General features: G+C 31.6%; 1 protein-coding gene and 1 long non-coding RNA gene across 3 annotated transcripts in view; one reads left to right on the top strand and one right to left on the bottom strand.

Moving 5' to 3' along the window:
- LOC145967363 (uncharacterized) overlaps positions 1 to 13794 on the bottom strand; it is a 39133-nt gene that overhangs the window by 5158 nt on the left and 20181 nt on the right. The gene's annotated exons all lie outside the window — the stretch shown is intronic.
- The window catches only part of LOC145967361 (uncharacterized), a 30373-nt gene that overhangs the window by 4050 nt on the left and 12529 nt on the right, over positions 1 to 13794 (top strand). For both annotated transcript variants that reach the window (XM_083092192.1, XM_083092191.1), the window contains exon 2: positions 10009 to 10132. In XM_083092192.1, the coding sequence (XP_082948318.1) occupies positions 10009 to 10132 (124 nt within the window). The remainder of the gene's footprint in view (positions 1 to 10008; positions 10133 to 13794) is intronic.

Here is a 13794-nt window from a genome sequence, read left to right as displayed (position 1 = left end):
TGAAAAGGGGAAGGTAGGAAGTGGAATTCCTCCTTGTGACTTCCGCCGTCTTACCGTGGGTGAACGTGCGTGTCAAAGGTCAAGTTTACCCTTTAAGGTCATTGAAAGTCGAACAAATGTTGTTGTTATCGCAAACTTTTCGGAATCTATTCGAGAGAATGTCCTTGTGATATTTATGTGTGAAGAAGGAAGAAGATATACAATACTAAATCAATAAATATGAAACGTTCTATTCAAATTCTTATCCGATTCTTTTTAATAAAAAGAATTTTTTTAAATAAAAAATATTAATTAATTTCATTGTAAGTCCCTGAATATTTAGGTTTATATTAAGAAAAGAATTACTTTAGAAAGAGACAATTTTCCTTTTTTTGAAACAAATATCAAGTTAACTGAGCACTTTAATTAATGCGATAAATGGACAGTTGAGTTTTAGTGATTGACAGATGAAAAGAATCGTAGTGGTAAAGTTTATTGTTGCACCATGTAATGTATGCAACCAACTTCGTATTTGTTTGAAGGCTGTTTCTTTTGTATGCTAAGTAGGTTTTTTCTCGCAATAAATTCTTTTGAAATGAGAGCTTGGGAGACTTCAATGCTCACGCGTTTCGGATATCTAAAACTGCTCTAATTCATAGATTTTTTGAAATTCTATTTTTCTATAACAATTAGAGAGTAAATTTTCATTTATTTTTATTTTTCACGATGAAAAGAAATCACAATGAAACTAATCTATTGGCGAGTTATGTCATGACTTGGCAATTTAAAAACGCAGGTGCAGCTCACCGCATATAAAATATTCCGACATTGATGTAACTTCCTCTCTCTCTCTCTCTCTTTGCCTCCTCTTTTCACGCGAGGCAAATAATATATTTACAAACAATATGAAATGTACAGATATTATCACAGACATGTAAACATAGTACTTGTTATCTAAGCATGTAGATGTAATTATTCTCAACACGATCGTTAGCAGAAACTCTATCAATAATTTGGCCATTAGCGATCGATTCGCGATGCAAGTGGGATATTTTATTTACTGCGAAGAAACGTGTATCATTTGTACATCTCGTTCGTGTTTGTCATTACTATGAAGTCATTATTCCAAGCAGCTGAATCTGCCGCTGATTAAATCGGATTATCTCGTCGTTAGCGGAATCTCATTTCATTCGGGGGGTATATCTATCCCGTTCCTCTTTTCTCTTTCTCTCGATTATCGAGATCCTCTCCTCTCCTGTCTTCATTTCAAGTTTCTGTTTCGATCTCTCGCCATCTCCCGAACGATTCTCGCTCAGAAACGATCGACATTCCAAGCCGCGCCCATTCCCAGCACGTTGCTTCAACGAGTCTCTTGCGTTTAATGCCCGGTGCACTGATGCATACACTTTTGCGTGATTCAAACCTGCATAAATGGACAGCAAGAGATTTATCTTCATTCTTATAAAAAGAGTACAATTTTATTTTATTTTATTTCTAGCAATAATATTTTCAGAAAAATAATTTAAATATTTTGGCACATTTTTTTCTTTATTTAGCATCTTAATCAAAATCCTAGACTCGAGCTCCGGAAAAAAAAGGTGCTGCTTTCAATAATAATTCTCTCTGCTAAAATCTCTTGTCTTCTCCAGCTGAGTTTTTATTTGAAATTTATGTATTGATTTTTTTGCACCTTTGCGTGACTCGACTATTTCGTTTAGAGACTTCAGAGTCGGCGCGCGGAGGAGACCCACTAATCCACTTCGACGGATCAGGCACGCTGCATCCGAAAGGATCTCGTGCCGCGATTCCGCGGAGAAGCGTCAAGTGCATAACGTGTGTACTACGCTCTGTTATTTTCGCGCCTCTTATCCTTGACGGACGTGCACGCATTACGATTCCTCAACAATCAGCCACCTCGCCTCCTCGCTTGGAGAGGCGGTCGGGAGAGAATCGCACGTACAGTTATGTCGTATCACGCATCGCGACGAGTAGGTGTGAGCGAATGCGTGCGTTCGAATACCAGAGATGAGTAAGAAATAGTATTTGAATAAACAAAGCGTTCTCGAACTAGAAAATAAAGATAAGAAAAAAACCTCCGCTTCTTTTATTGAATTTTAAATGATTAATGTGAATTAATAATTTATTCGTATAAATTAAAATCCTATTTAAAATATTTAATATTAATAATATTGGCAAATATAAAGTGAAAAAATAGAGTTATAAATAAATTAAATAAATATATATATATATAAATTTATTATTTTATTCTAAATTATTTATATATAAATTTATTATTTTATTCTAAATTATTTATATATAAATTTATTATTTTATTATAATTATTTATATAATTTATTATTTTATTATAAATTTATTATTTAAATGAGTATTTAATAAACGATACTTTCGAAATAAATATACATTTATTTTTATCTCTCTAATTATTCTTCGTCCTACATAATATTTGAAATGATAGATACAAGTTGGAGAATATTGATAAGAATTTCTCCAAGGTAATTTTTTTTTCTAAAATTATTTTAATTATTGCACTTTAAAGATGTATTTGTAAGATTTTCTAACGCGAACAAACATCTTTAAATAATTATATTTAAACGATAAATGTTATTTAAATGATTATTCTCAATCATATGTATTTGAAATGTGCCCATAACCGCGAGTAGGACGCAAGGCGATAATTGCGATGCTCGACCTCGACGAACATGCAAACATCGCCGATTAACGGGAAGACGGCGTGTAAATTCCTGATATTAACGAATCCCATCAAGAAAGACGGGATCGAAGACAACCGACGATAAGTTAAGGAGATTTAAATACAGCAATTCTCCGAAGGACAATCTCGATAATGAATGGAAATATAAGGACTTGTATGCGTTTTAACGGTTTCGATGTCCTCGTTTGTGTTAAACGTAACGACAGATAAATTTTAGATATTGCCTTTTCACAAAAGACATACTAAAGTTGTACTAAGAAAAAAACTCTATTCTCCTTTTTAATACTCGAAAGTAGGAAGAGGAAGAACAAGCCGCCGTGTGAAAGGGAGATAACTAATTAATACGATCGGCATGTGTGTGTTGTGTGTGTGTGTGTGTGTATGCAGCAATTTTAATAGGAATATTTTTCTTGAAAAGGTTATGGATAAAGAAAACTGGTTTTCCAGAGGAATTGATCCTCTAACACACATTATTACATCCACTTCAGAAGAAAGGGAATTTAAAAGATCAGACATATTTTTTATTTTATCTCGCGCATTTGAAAAACATTACGCAGTAAAAAATTGTGCGTTCATACGTTAAAATTTTCCGTGTTACCACGTTTTGATTAGTACTTCAATGTAAAATTAACATACAACCCATATGTTATTATTTTTCTAACATTTTCATGTGTTACATTTATGTCAACTTCATAACTTAACACTTTATGTATGTCTCTTAGAAATGGAATATTATTTTGAGTATTTTTAACATCATCATTTTAAACAATCAACATGTCTCAAAGTCAGTTTAACATTCTAAGAAAAGTTAAAGTGAATCTTCAAATAATCTTGAACTTTGACATACAAAAATAATCAAATTTACTAAAATCAAATGTTTCTATTACAAATAATTTAAGTTAAAATAATTACTATTACATGTTAATGTCCTCAACATTTCTTATGAGTTATTGTAACTATTTTTTCATGTAATTTTTAATTAATTTGTATGTTATTTTTATATTACACTTAAAGTCACGATAACAAAAATAAATGTAAAGATCCGTGTCAATTATTTAACATTTTTAGTTTGTCAAAAAGTAACATACGACGAATGAGTTATTTTAACTTAAAATTTAGAGTGGACTTTCTGGGACATGTGAAAAATGTTATAATTAACATTTTATTTTTTATTGTGTACGTCCCTTTCACAGCTTCTTGCATCTTGCAAATCCAATATTACTAACTGCGCAATAATTTTCTCTGCCGTTTTAATAACAAATTACTTATAATGAGCGCTTAATTCCTGCGACGCATGTAAAGTCCTGGCGGCAAAATGGCTCGATTGCGTTGATTACATCGTTCGCGTATCCTTGCCTATTCGTCGGCATAAAGGAGCCTGTTTAGCAGTTATCGTGTGTGCACAGTAGCGCGTTACACGTGACATGGTATTATATTCATCAAGTATAGTCAACTGTACTTTCATTCGAGAACCGGTGACGTGGCGAGCTGGGCACGCGAAGAAAGGAATGCGCGCAGTTAAATTCATTTTAATATTCTCGACGCAGGAGCAAATCTAAATAGTTATGATAAATAGAATTTTAAGATATCGAAGAAGGAAATAAATAGAATTTTAGGATATTGAAGAATTTTAGGATATTGAAAAATTTTAGGATATTTTAGGATATTGAAAAATTTTAGGATATTTTAGGATATTGAAGAATTTTAGAATATTTTAGGATATTGAAGAATTTTAGAATATTTTAGGATATTTTAGGATATTGAAGAATTCTAGGATATTTTAGGATATTGAAATATATTTACTCGCTTTCTTTCTAGATAAAGAAAGCGAGTAAATATATTTCAATAATTCAAGTGTGGGATTTTATTTAAAAGCAGGATAAATAGGATACAGTACAATGAGTACAGTACTGCTTTTCAATAAAATCTCACATGAGTGTTTAAATACAAAGTGTGTTATACAAACGCAAGCGTTATTAAGTTAGAAAGTCATGGAAATTATCATTCACACGAAAAAAAAGTGCTGTAATTTATTCAGTAAATACGAATTGCTTGTTTCTTGATCGTTCACATAAATTGAGATGCGCGTAAATTTATTAGATTAATGAATTAAATCATGTATCAAACCGGAAAACTCTTCAAGGCTGCGGTTCGTAATCCGTGCGATGCTTTATAAAGATTTTGAAATGTTTCGAGAAACTCGAGTATTGCACGAATATTCTTCTCCGTCCAATGTATCGATAAAAATCGGTGAATCTTAGCATGTTTTCTTATCATCGTGCGAAAATGCAACGTCCATACATATATTTGATATTCTAACGCAATATTGCAATATGCGATGTAATTTATGGTAATAAGTTTGTTACTTTATATATACATATATACATACATGTTCTTTTTATATCTGAGGAAAGATTTATTTTTATCATGATATGTGTAAAGAACGTGTAATATGTAAGAGTTTATATAAGAAGATAAATGTAGGAATTTCAATCAAAATGACAGCTGTTATATCGATCGCATTTAGCAAAGGTAACAATTATACAACCGCTAAGTGCTTTCGAAACTAATTAATATATAACATAATTTTTAATAAAGATGGAAAGAATATTAATAAAAGAAAAGAGAGAAAGAGAGATCTCTAATATACTAATGAAATATCTTAGTTTTTGTTTATCTCCAAAAACTTTCAATACGATATTAAAATTATATTTTTTATCTCTACATTTTATCAAGTTTTACATTTGCATCATCTCTTACATTGCGTCACTCGTATGTGATTAGTAAGGAATAAACTTATAAAATAACCTTAAAGTTAATTAGACCATATCATACATTACATTACTGCATAAATATGAATAAAAATATTTATGTCTTAGAACACATTAGAAATAAAAAATTATAAATTGCAGACTTAAGAATTAAATGCTAAACTAAATTGATTGATATGTACTTCCAATAAAAAGAGAAAGAATAGTAAGTAATATAAAAAGAGGGAAGAAGAAAAATCTAATCACACTATCTTAGTTTTTGTTTCTTCAAAAAAAATCTCCAATACAATATTAAATTATATTTAATAATATCTTATCGATTTTCTTAATTCATTCTTAATTCAATTATATTTGTTAGCTCGAAAATCTATCAAGCTTTAAACTTGCGTCATTTCTTACATTGCATCACTCGTATGTTAGTAAAGAATAAATTTATAAAATAACTTTAAATTAATTAGACCGTATCATACATTACATTAGTGCACGAGATATAAACATGAAAAAATATTTATATATTTAGAAATAAAAATTCTAAATCACAGACTTAGGCATTCGATTGACACAAACGTTGCAGAAAGACGTCGACAAATATGCAAAACTGTGCTGGATTGTATTTGCCAATTGAACAATCCAGTCGCATCGTTTCACCGTTCAACGTGACAAATTAATGCGGAAAGTCCTTAAGTATATATCTCGAAATGGATTAAATTACGTCAATTGTCATTCAAATGAAAACGGTGCCCCTATAAACCCGCATTACTCACGATCGGTCTCCTTAAATGATTACTGCACGATGATGGATTATTCAGATGACGAAACGATGCAATCGTAAATCGCGCACAGTGTCGGAAAAACGATCGCAGATCGTCAGCGGCCAACGTGTTGGAAGAGATCGATGAAAAATTCAAATAAAAGTTGCGTGCATAACACAAGGCAAGGCAAGGCACTTAATCTCCTTAAATCATTCTAATATAAATAAATTCGCAATCGAAACGATAATAAATATAATAATATAATTTATAATTCAACGCTGATAAATTTTATCCGAAATTGATAAAATAATATTTATTCTTAAATTACGTGTCTCGATAATAATTCTTTTAATATCGAGAACGACAAATACAGGTGAAAGCTATCAATTCTGTCTCCGCAAGCACTCGTAAATATTTTGCATAATTTTCTAACTGCTACGATTATCACTTTGCGATTGCAAAATGTAGTACAAATATGTAATATTGCATAATCGATGCGATGAATTCGAAATTGATGATGCATTCATTGAGATTAGGGGAATTAGTTGCAATAACATTGTAAAAAAAAGCATACGAGAAATTTTGTAAAATCGATACTTTTAATAAAATTCCAATGCACGAGGTGCGTTGATAAATAATTTCCAAAGCAGAGAGATGTACGATTTCCCATTCTGTTATCGATAATGCAATTATCTTCATTGAGCTTCACGCCGGGTTTTCCTTTCTATGTCAAAGAAATCAGCCGGGCTTGACGATGTTCCCGCGCTTGAGGCGAGCAATGGCGAAATAACAACGTGAAAGCAGAATGGCGTGGCCTAGACAAGACTCGGGAGATTCGTCGGTATCCTCCTTTTTTCCCTATTCTCGACAAATGATGATGATAACTCTTGATATGTACCATCGCGAGAAAATTCATTGTATCGCATCTTCAGACAACACCTGTTGCTCGTAGAAATTTTCGCGCGAAGAATACATTCCCTCCTCGAACAATATTGTATATTTCTCCTTTTTTTATTTTAATATTAATTTCGCAAAATCTCTCGTTTCGGATTTTTTAATGATTTTTTTTATGATTTTATTTCAATGAACTTTTTAATCTCAATGCATGTATTTTAAATAACAGATTTCACAGCATTATCTTTTTGCAATGTTATTATATTTGTATCAGGACTTCACATTCGCAAAATAAAATAATCATTGTAGCAACTAGACGGTTATGCAAGTGCAATTAATTATAAATAGCAATAATGTATGTTAAATTTTCTTTCTTTTTCCTCTATAAATTTTCTTTTTTCTCTCTTTTCTTGTTTTACACATCATAGTATAATAATTTGTAGTAATTACGTCGACAATATTGACATCAGATTTTGTTATTCGCTTTATTATATTTTAAACACCATTTTATAATGAAACACTATTTTATTTTTGTATCAATGAAACGAAAACATTCTGGGAGAGGGCGAATATGCGGCATCGTTCACCTTGCGCATTCTTTCAAAAGAACTATTCGGAACGCATGGGTGTTCGTCAAGGTTAACCTGCTGAAGTTTACATCAGCAGTATACTCGTACGACTATTAGTTGGTAATCGAGGAAGAACGTAGGCGATGGAATTTCTCAAACATCATCGATCACCATTGTTGTTGACAAACGCAGCAAGAATGTATTTCTCGCACAAAGCAATGTATGTTTCATCTGCAGTCCAAGTTTTGAAAACGATAAAATTCCCAATTATACGATTTGTACCTTGATTTTTCTCAAATTCTAATAATTTTTAAGTAATTGAAAAAAAAACAATTACATCTATCTTCCAAGTTTTGAAAATAATAAATGATAATGTAACGATTTATATATTTTATATATTTTATATTTATATATTTATATTTATATATTTTATTATTTATATATTTGCATTACATTTAAAATTCTCTAAATAATAATTTTTAAGTAATTAACAAAAGATAATAATTTTTAAATAATTAACAAAAGATGAGAAAGTAAGAGAGAGTCTGATCGTAAACTAAGTTTCATAAAAGACATAAATAAATCGCTTAAGGAGAAATTGTGAAAAGATTAATGGAAGGGAGAAATGCGAGGATATTAATATCCTCCGCGAAAACGAATCGAGTTTTGAAGGGAAACTCTTTCTTTCGCCTTTTATCAGCGATCGACGGTGGATCCGGAGCGAAATGTCTCGTGGGAAGGGACTTGTGTATGCAAAAAGGAGAACGAGCGCGCGCGGAAAACGTTTCTTTCCGTCGTCGACGATCGCGATTCATGCGTTCAAGATTTCCCGCGGTGTATTATTATACTTTCTACCAGACATTGAATCGGGAAATCGAAGAGGGACTTTCTAGAAAATAGATCGTAACGATCGCCGGCGCCGACGACAATCCGAGATTATATCGTTGAGTGACCACTGGAGTGGCCGGGGGAGGAGATCGATACATGCGTGTCCGCTGCACGATCTAAAATTGCACCAAGTTTCGAGGGCGGTATGCGAAATACATCTATGAACATAAGAAAGTACGCGGAACTTGCATCGACACGCATGAATAGACGCTCTCTATGCTTTTTATATAGGCTTCATGGGCGAGCTCATCGCGAAATATCGATGCCAGGATGAAATCGTTTCCTCGTAATTTCATCCATCGTACACACAAATCGGTAATTCTTTACCGCGACTAGAAGTTTATGCGAGTGTGTTACAATAATTTGTACGATTACATCGATTTCTTGATAATTATTGATAATCAGTCTTGAATTGACAGAAAAAAATTCAAGAAATATATACATCATGAATTTTATTTATTATTAAGGGTGTTCCAGACTTAACGAATCAGCCGTTAATGGTAGATTCCTGAGGTCATTTGGAAACGAAAATCTTAATACCAAAATGTTGAGGAAGATGTAGTTTCGATGCTACAAAAGATTAAAGATGACCAATCGGCGCGTTACGTTCTCCTGTGCTCAGAGACATAGCATCAAGGGGCCCGCGTACAGCGCGATAATATCGATGTCGATAGAGGGATCAATATAACATAAAAAATAGGATTCTGCAGTGAGCGCGATTGTGTCTTCGATGCGACAGTAATCAGTAGTTTGAACATTTTTATGAAGTCTTCCTCGACATTTTAGCATTGGAATTTTCGTCTTCAAATGATCTCAGGAATCTGCTATTAACGGCTGATTCGTTAAGTCTGGGACACCCAGTATATAATAATTCATAATACAATTTATGATATGATAATTTATATTGTCAATTTTTTTTCTATCACTATTATACATCTTTTTTTAGCTAACAATAAATGTAGTCATCAAAATAAAGTTTCGTGTCGGTAAATTGAACAAAGTTGAATTTAAAATTCGACACGCACAACAGAAAGTAGTCGCTTGTAATCGGTTTTTAGCCGTCTGAGTTGACCGTAGTAAAATGTAGTTAAATGAGCATCGCGTCCCTTTCACTAAAAATACGAGAGAGATTCTGACAGATGTTATATCGCGAGAGTACACGATATTCTTACTTTCTAACGATAATAACATTTTCGCGAAAGGAAGAGCGCGTACTTACTTCATCTGCATCTCGAAAATATATATATATGCAGTGCAGTAGTAGCTCTCTCCATCGAGGCAAATTATTCGCCGCGATTTTGTTCTTGCCCTTTCACTTTATCATCGCTAATAACATGGCGTTTCGCAACTTCAAATCAACGTCTTTTTTTGCGACCCTTGGGGTGGCCCTGTCTATTTAACGAATATTCTTCTACCTGTTACAGCAATACGCGAGCAAGCATGCCGAGCAGAGCCACTTGATAGAGCAGATGAACACGAAATATTATTATTACACGAGGACTCAGGGTCTATTCAGGATATGTTACCCCAAAGAGAGACCACCGACAGGTAAGATAAAAATTCCAAAATAAATTTAGTAATTAAATATTCATATAATTTAATAAAAATCCTACATTCTTTCTCTTTCTAAACTTGTGTGTTATTTCGAAAAGGATTTTAAAGTAAAATTCGTATTAATCAAAACCAACATTTTTTTCTGCTATCAATATTTATGAAATAGGTTAGAAAAAACGAAAAAAAAGAGAGTGCTAAAAAAAGACAGTGCTAGGTCTCTCTACTTCATATGTAATTATTTGCATTATTATTTTTATACCACGTGATAGGATAAATGTATATAATATATTAAATATAATTAATATATATTAAATATATTAAATAATGAACATCGTAAAAAATGCTAAGACGCAATTTTCTTCTCGTCTTTGAGCAATATTTGCGATAGCATTTGCACTTCGAGATCGACAAATTCTCCCGGGTTCGACGTTCAGTGACACTTCTTGTACGCGGCCTTTACGAAACTTTCTACATTACGATATCGTAATGTCGTAGGTTATCCGATCCCACGTAATAGGTTAACAGTTTATAATCAGCCGCACAAACGCGTACAATCTTTGGAGAAAGGTGCATTTTCTCTCGATAGCTCCGGTGCAGTGCATCGCGACGCTTTCTCATCCTAGAATCCGTTACCGTGCATAACTCAGTATCATGCGTTTGCGTGAACAATGTATACTATGTCGTATGAATAAAATGTAGGAAATACTTTCTTTTTTTTTATCTATTAAAATCTCTCCAAAAAAATTAAATAAAAAATATACATGCGGAGAGATGTTTAAAATATTAAAATATTTATTATGTTTAAAATTTAAAATATTAAGATAATGAAATTATTATTACATATTAAAATATATTATAAAATATATTATATATTATATATTAAAATTATTATATTAAAATTATCTATTTTTTAGCTCAAAATCTTAAAAAAACAAAAAAGCAATATTATTTCGAAATAACGAATAAAAACGAATAAGAGTTTGTCGAATAGAAAATCATTAAAAAAATTAATTAATATCATTTTCGATTAATATACTTATACTTATTAATTTTCCGAGTATCGGATACATAGCTGGTTATAATAGAAAAAAGCATGTCGTACAATCAATCGCGCTATTTTCCAGACACTACTTCGAACGAGGTACTTAAATAACAACACAATGAGAAAAAAGATAATGAATAGGAAATTCTATCTTCGAGCAAAAGCAATCTACGCGAAGCTTTTTTATCGATTTCAACCGCGAGAATCCTCATTTTAAATTACTTAATGGACGACAAGACTTCCCTGGTTCGAGGATTGCTGGGTAATTTTTTTTCAGAGCACACCTCGTAAGTGGACCGTTGCGATCGTGGTCGTTTTGAAATAGTCGACGTGCCGATCGATCCATCGATCGCCTGCGTGTTAATATCTTACAAACACAGGCCTTACTCGAGTTGATCGAGGGAAAAAAATCGGTGTTTCTTCTCGAAAGTTGGTCAAATATGAGTATAAATTCATTTTTATTCATATATATAATAGTTTCAAGATAATAATTTTAATTCGTAATGCTTTCAAAAATATCTTTTCTTTAAAATGTAGAAGCTTTTGTAGAAAAAAATAAAAATTTTTTTAAGCTAAAAATATAAATTCATTTTTATTCATAATAATTTCAAGATAATAATTTTAATTCGTAATAGTTTCAAAAATATCTTTTCTTTAAAATGTAAAGGCTTTTGTAGAAAAAAATAAAAATTTTTTGAAGCTAAAAATGTATGCATTAATCAGAAAATAATACTTTTTTAAAAGTAGTATTATTTTTTTAAAAGATTATATATTAATTTAAGTTATAATTAAATCTGACATTTGGAAATTTCGATGAAAAAGATATCACGCACATGTATGTTTCAATTATGCACAAGGATATGATAAGACTCTACTTTGCATCATGCGTGATTTCGTATCGTAACGTTTTATGGCTTGGAACGCCTTTCCTATTAGAGACTTTCTACAATAATGACGCATGTCCTCTATTAGCGATCAGTAACGTATCGAGAGAAGTTTTAGAGCAATAATATACAGAAAATGGGCATTCATAGCTTCGTATAGATAGTAAATTTAGTTAAAAATAACATGCAACTACGTAATGATACATAATCGAATGCAGTCGCGTGTGATCCAATGCTATGATACACGATTATAGAATAAATGTAATTAAATCCATAATCGGTGCAATTAATTCCATTACAGCTTAATTTCATATAATGGGTTTGATCTTCATCAGGAAGTATATGCCTGATTAAGTGGATTCCGATACGAATCTAGGTTAAAATTAATTAAGGCATTAAAATTGTCGATCTAAATTTGCTCTCTAAGAGTCAATTCCTTCGATATCCGTTTTAATAATTACAGATTATATGTTCCTTTGTTTCTCTTTAAATTCTATCTCTTTAAAGGGAAGAGGGATAATTGAAGTAAAGTTAAATGTTTAAAATTTCAAAATTCACACGAGATTAATATAAATAACGTTTCATAGATTCTATTGTTTTTTCGAACGCACGTATGCGAGAACCCTATAATTCGGAACAATGTCGACACGCGTAATGTGATGTCATTTTTTTACGTCACGCAGATCGCGAAATCGACTTTTGCATGCTTCGATGACTACGCAATGTTCATAATAATTAGAAATTATTATGCGAGCGTCAGCGTTACGAAGATGTGCGTTGCGTACGATCGAATTGTACAATTGATCTGGGTAAGCAAAAATTAATTTAATACCATACGTAATATGTGCGTAAGTGTACACGCATGTATGCGTGATGTATTACGTGAAGAACGCAGGTAGGAAATCTAGAGTGATGTAACGTAAGAGCTAATTTTAAATGACGCTTTAACGAGAAATTTATAGAATACAAAGTACGGTTCATTTTTTGACTTATAAATATAAATATAAATATAAATTATATATTATATAAATATAAATTATTATTATAAATTAATAAATATAATTAATATAATTATATAATTTATATAAATATAAATTAAATATAAATTAATAATATAATTAATAAATATAAATTATTATTATAAATTAATAAATAATAAATATATTAATTATTTTATAAATTAAATATAATTAATAAATTATTTGAAATATCTAAAGCAATTTTTTTACACTCGTGCATTCCAGAATTTATTTTCAAAATTTTAATTATATTACGCGCTGCTTTCTACGATATTAGTCGCGAAATTAAGATTTCTTATAACTTTCTAAAAGTCGCTACGCAGAATTTGATTCGCGACAGTAATTGAAGGTTAAAAAAAAATGTATGTATGTGTGTGTGGATTCTTTTCGTAAATCCGGTACGAGTGATTCCAGTTCTCCCGGAAGTTTCAGATTGCGCATTCTTCGAACGGGAAGGGAAAACGCTGCGTTATAAAGTGAAAACATGGTGAAGCACCGACTGTAGTAGATGCGGGTCGTGCATACATTAGAGGGCTCATATAAAATCCATTGTTATCCGCACAATAGTGAACCAGTCGTGAAGAGGAAGCGGCGAATCAAGCGGATAGCGTTCGTAAAATTCGAGGTAAATTCGCGAGGAAAGTATGTCGATGTCGCGTGTTACAAGATAAATTCGTTTCGTTGGATAGAACCGATCAAAATTGACTTATT

The sequence above is a fragment of the Camponotus vicinus genome, unplaced genomic scaffold (genome assembly GCF_025532165.1).
Source record: "Camponotus vicinus isolate PSW18456_S1 unplaced genomic scaffold, iyCamVici1.0 SCAF_2, whole genome shotgun sequence".
In the NCBI taxonomy this organism is placed as follows: domain Eukaryota; kingdom Metazoa; phylum Arthropoda; class Insecta; order Hymenoptera; family Formicidae; genus Camponotus; species Camponotus vicinus.
This window is presented reverse-complemented; position numbering and strand designations above follow the sequence as displayed.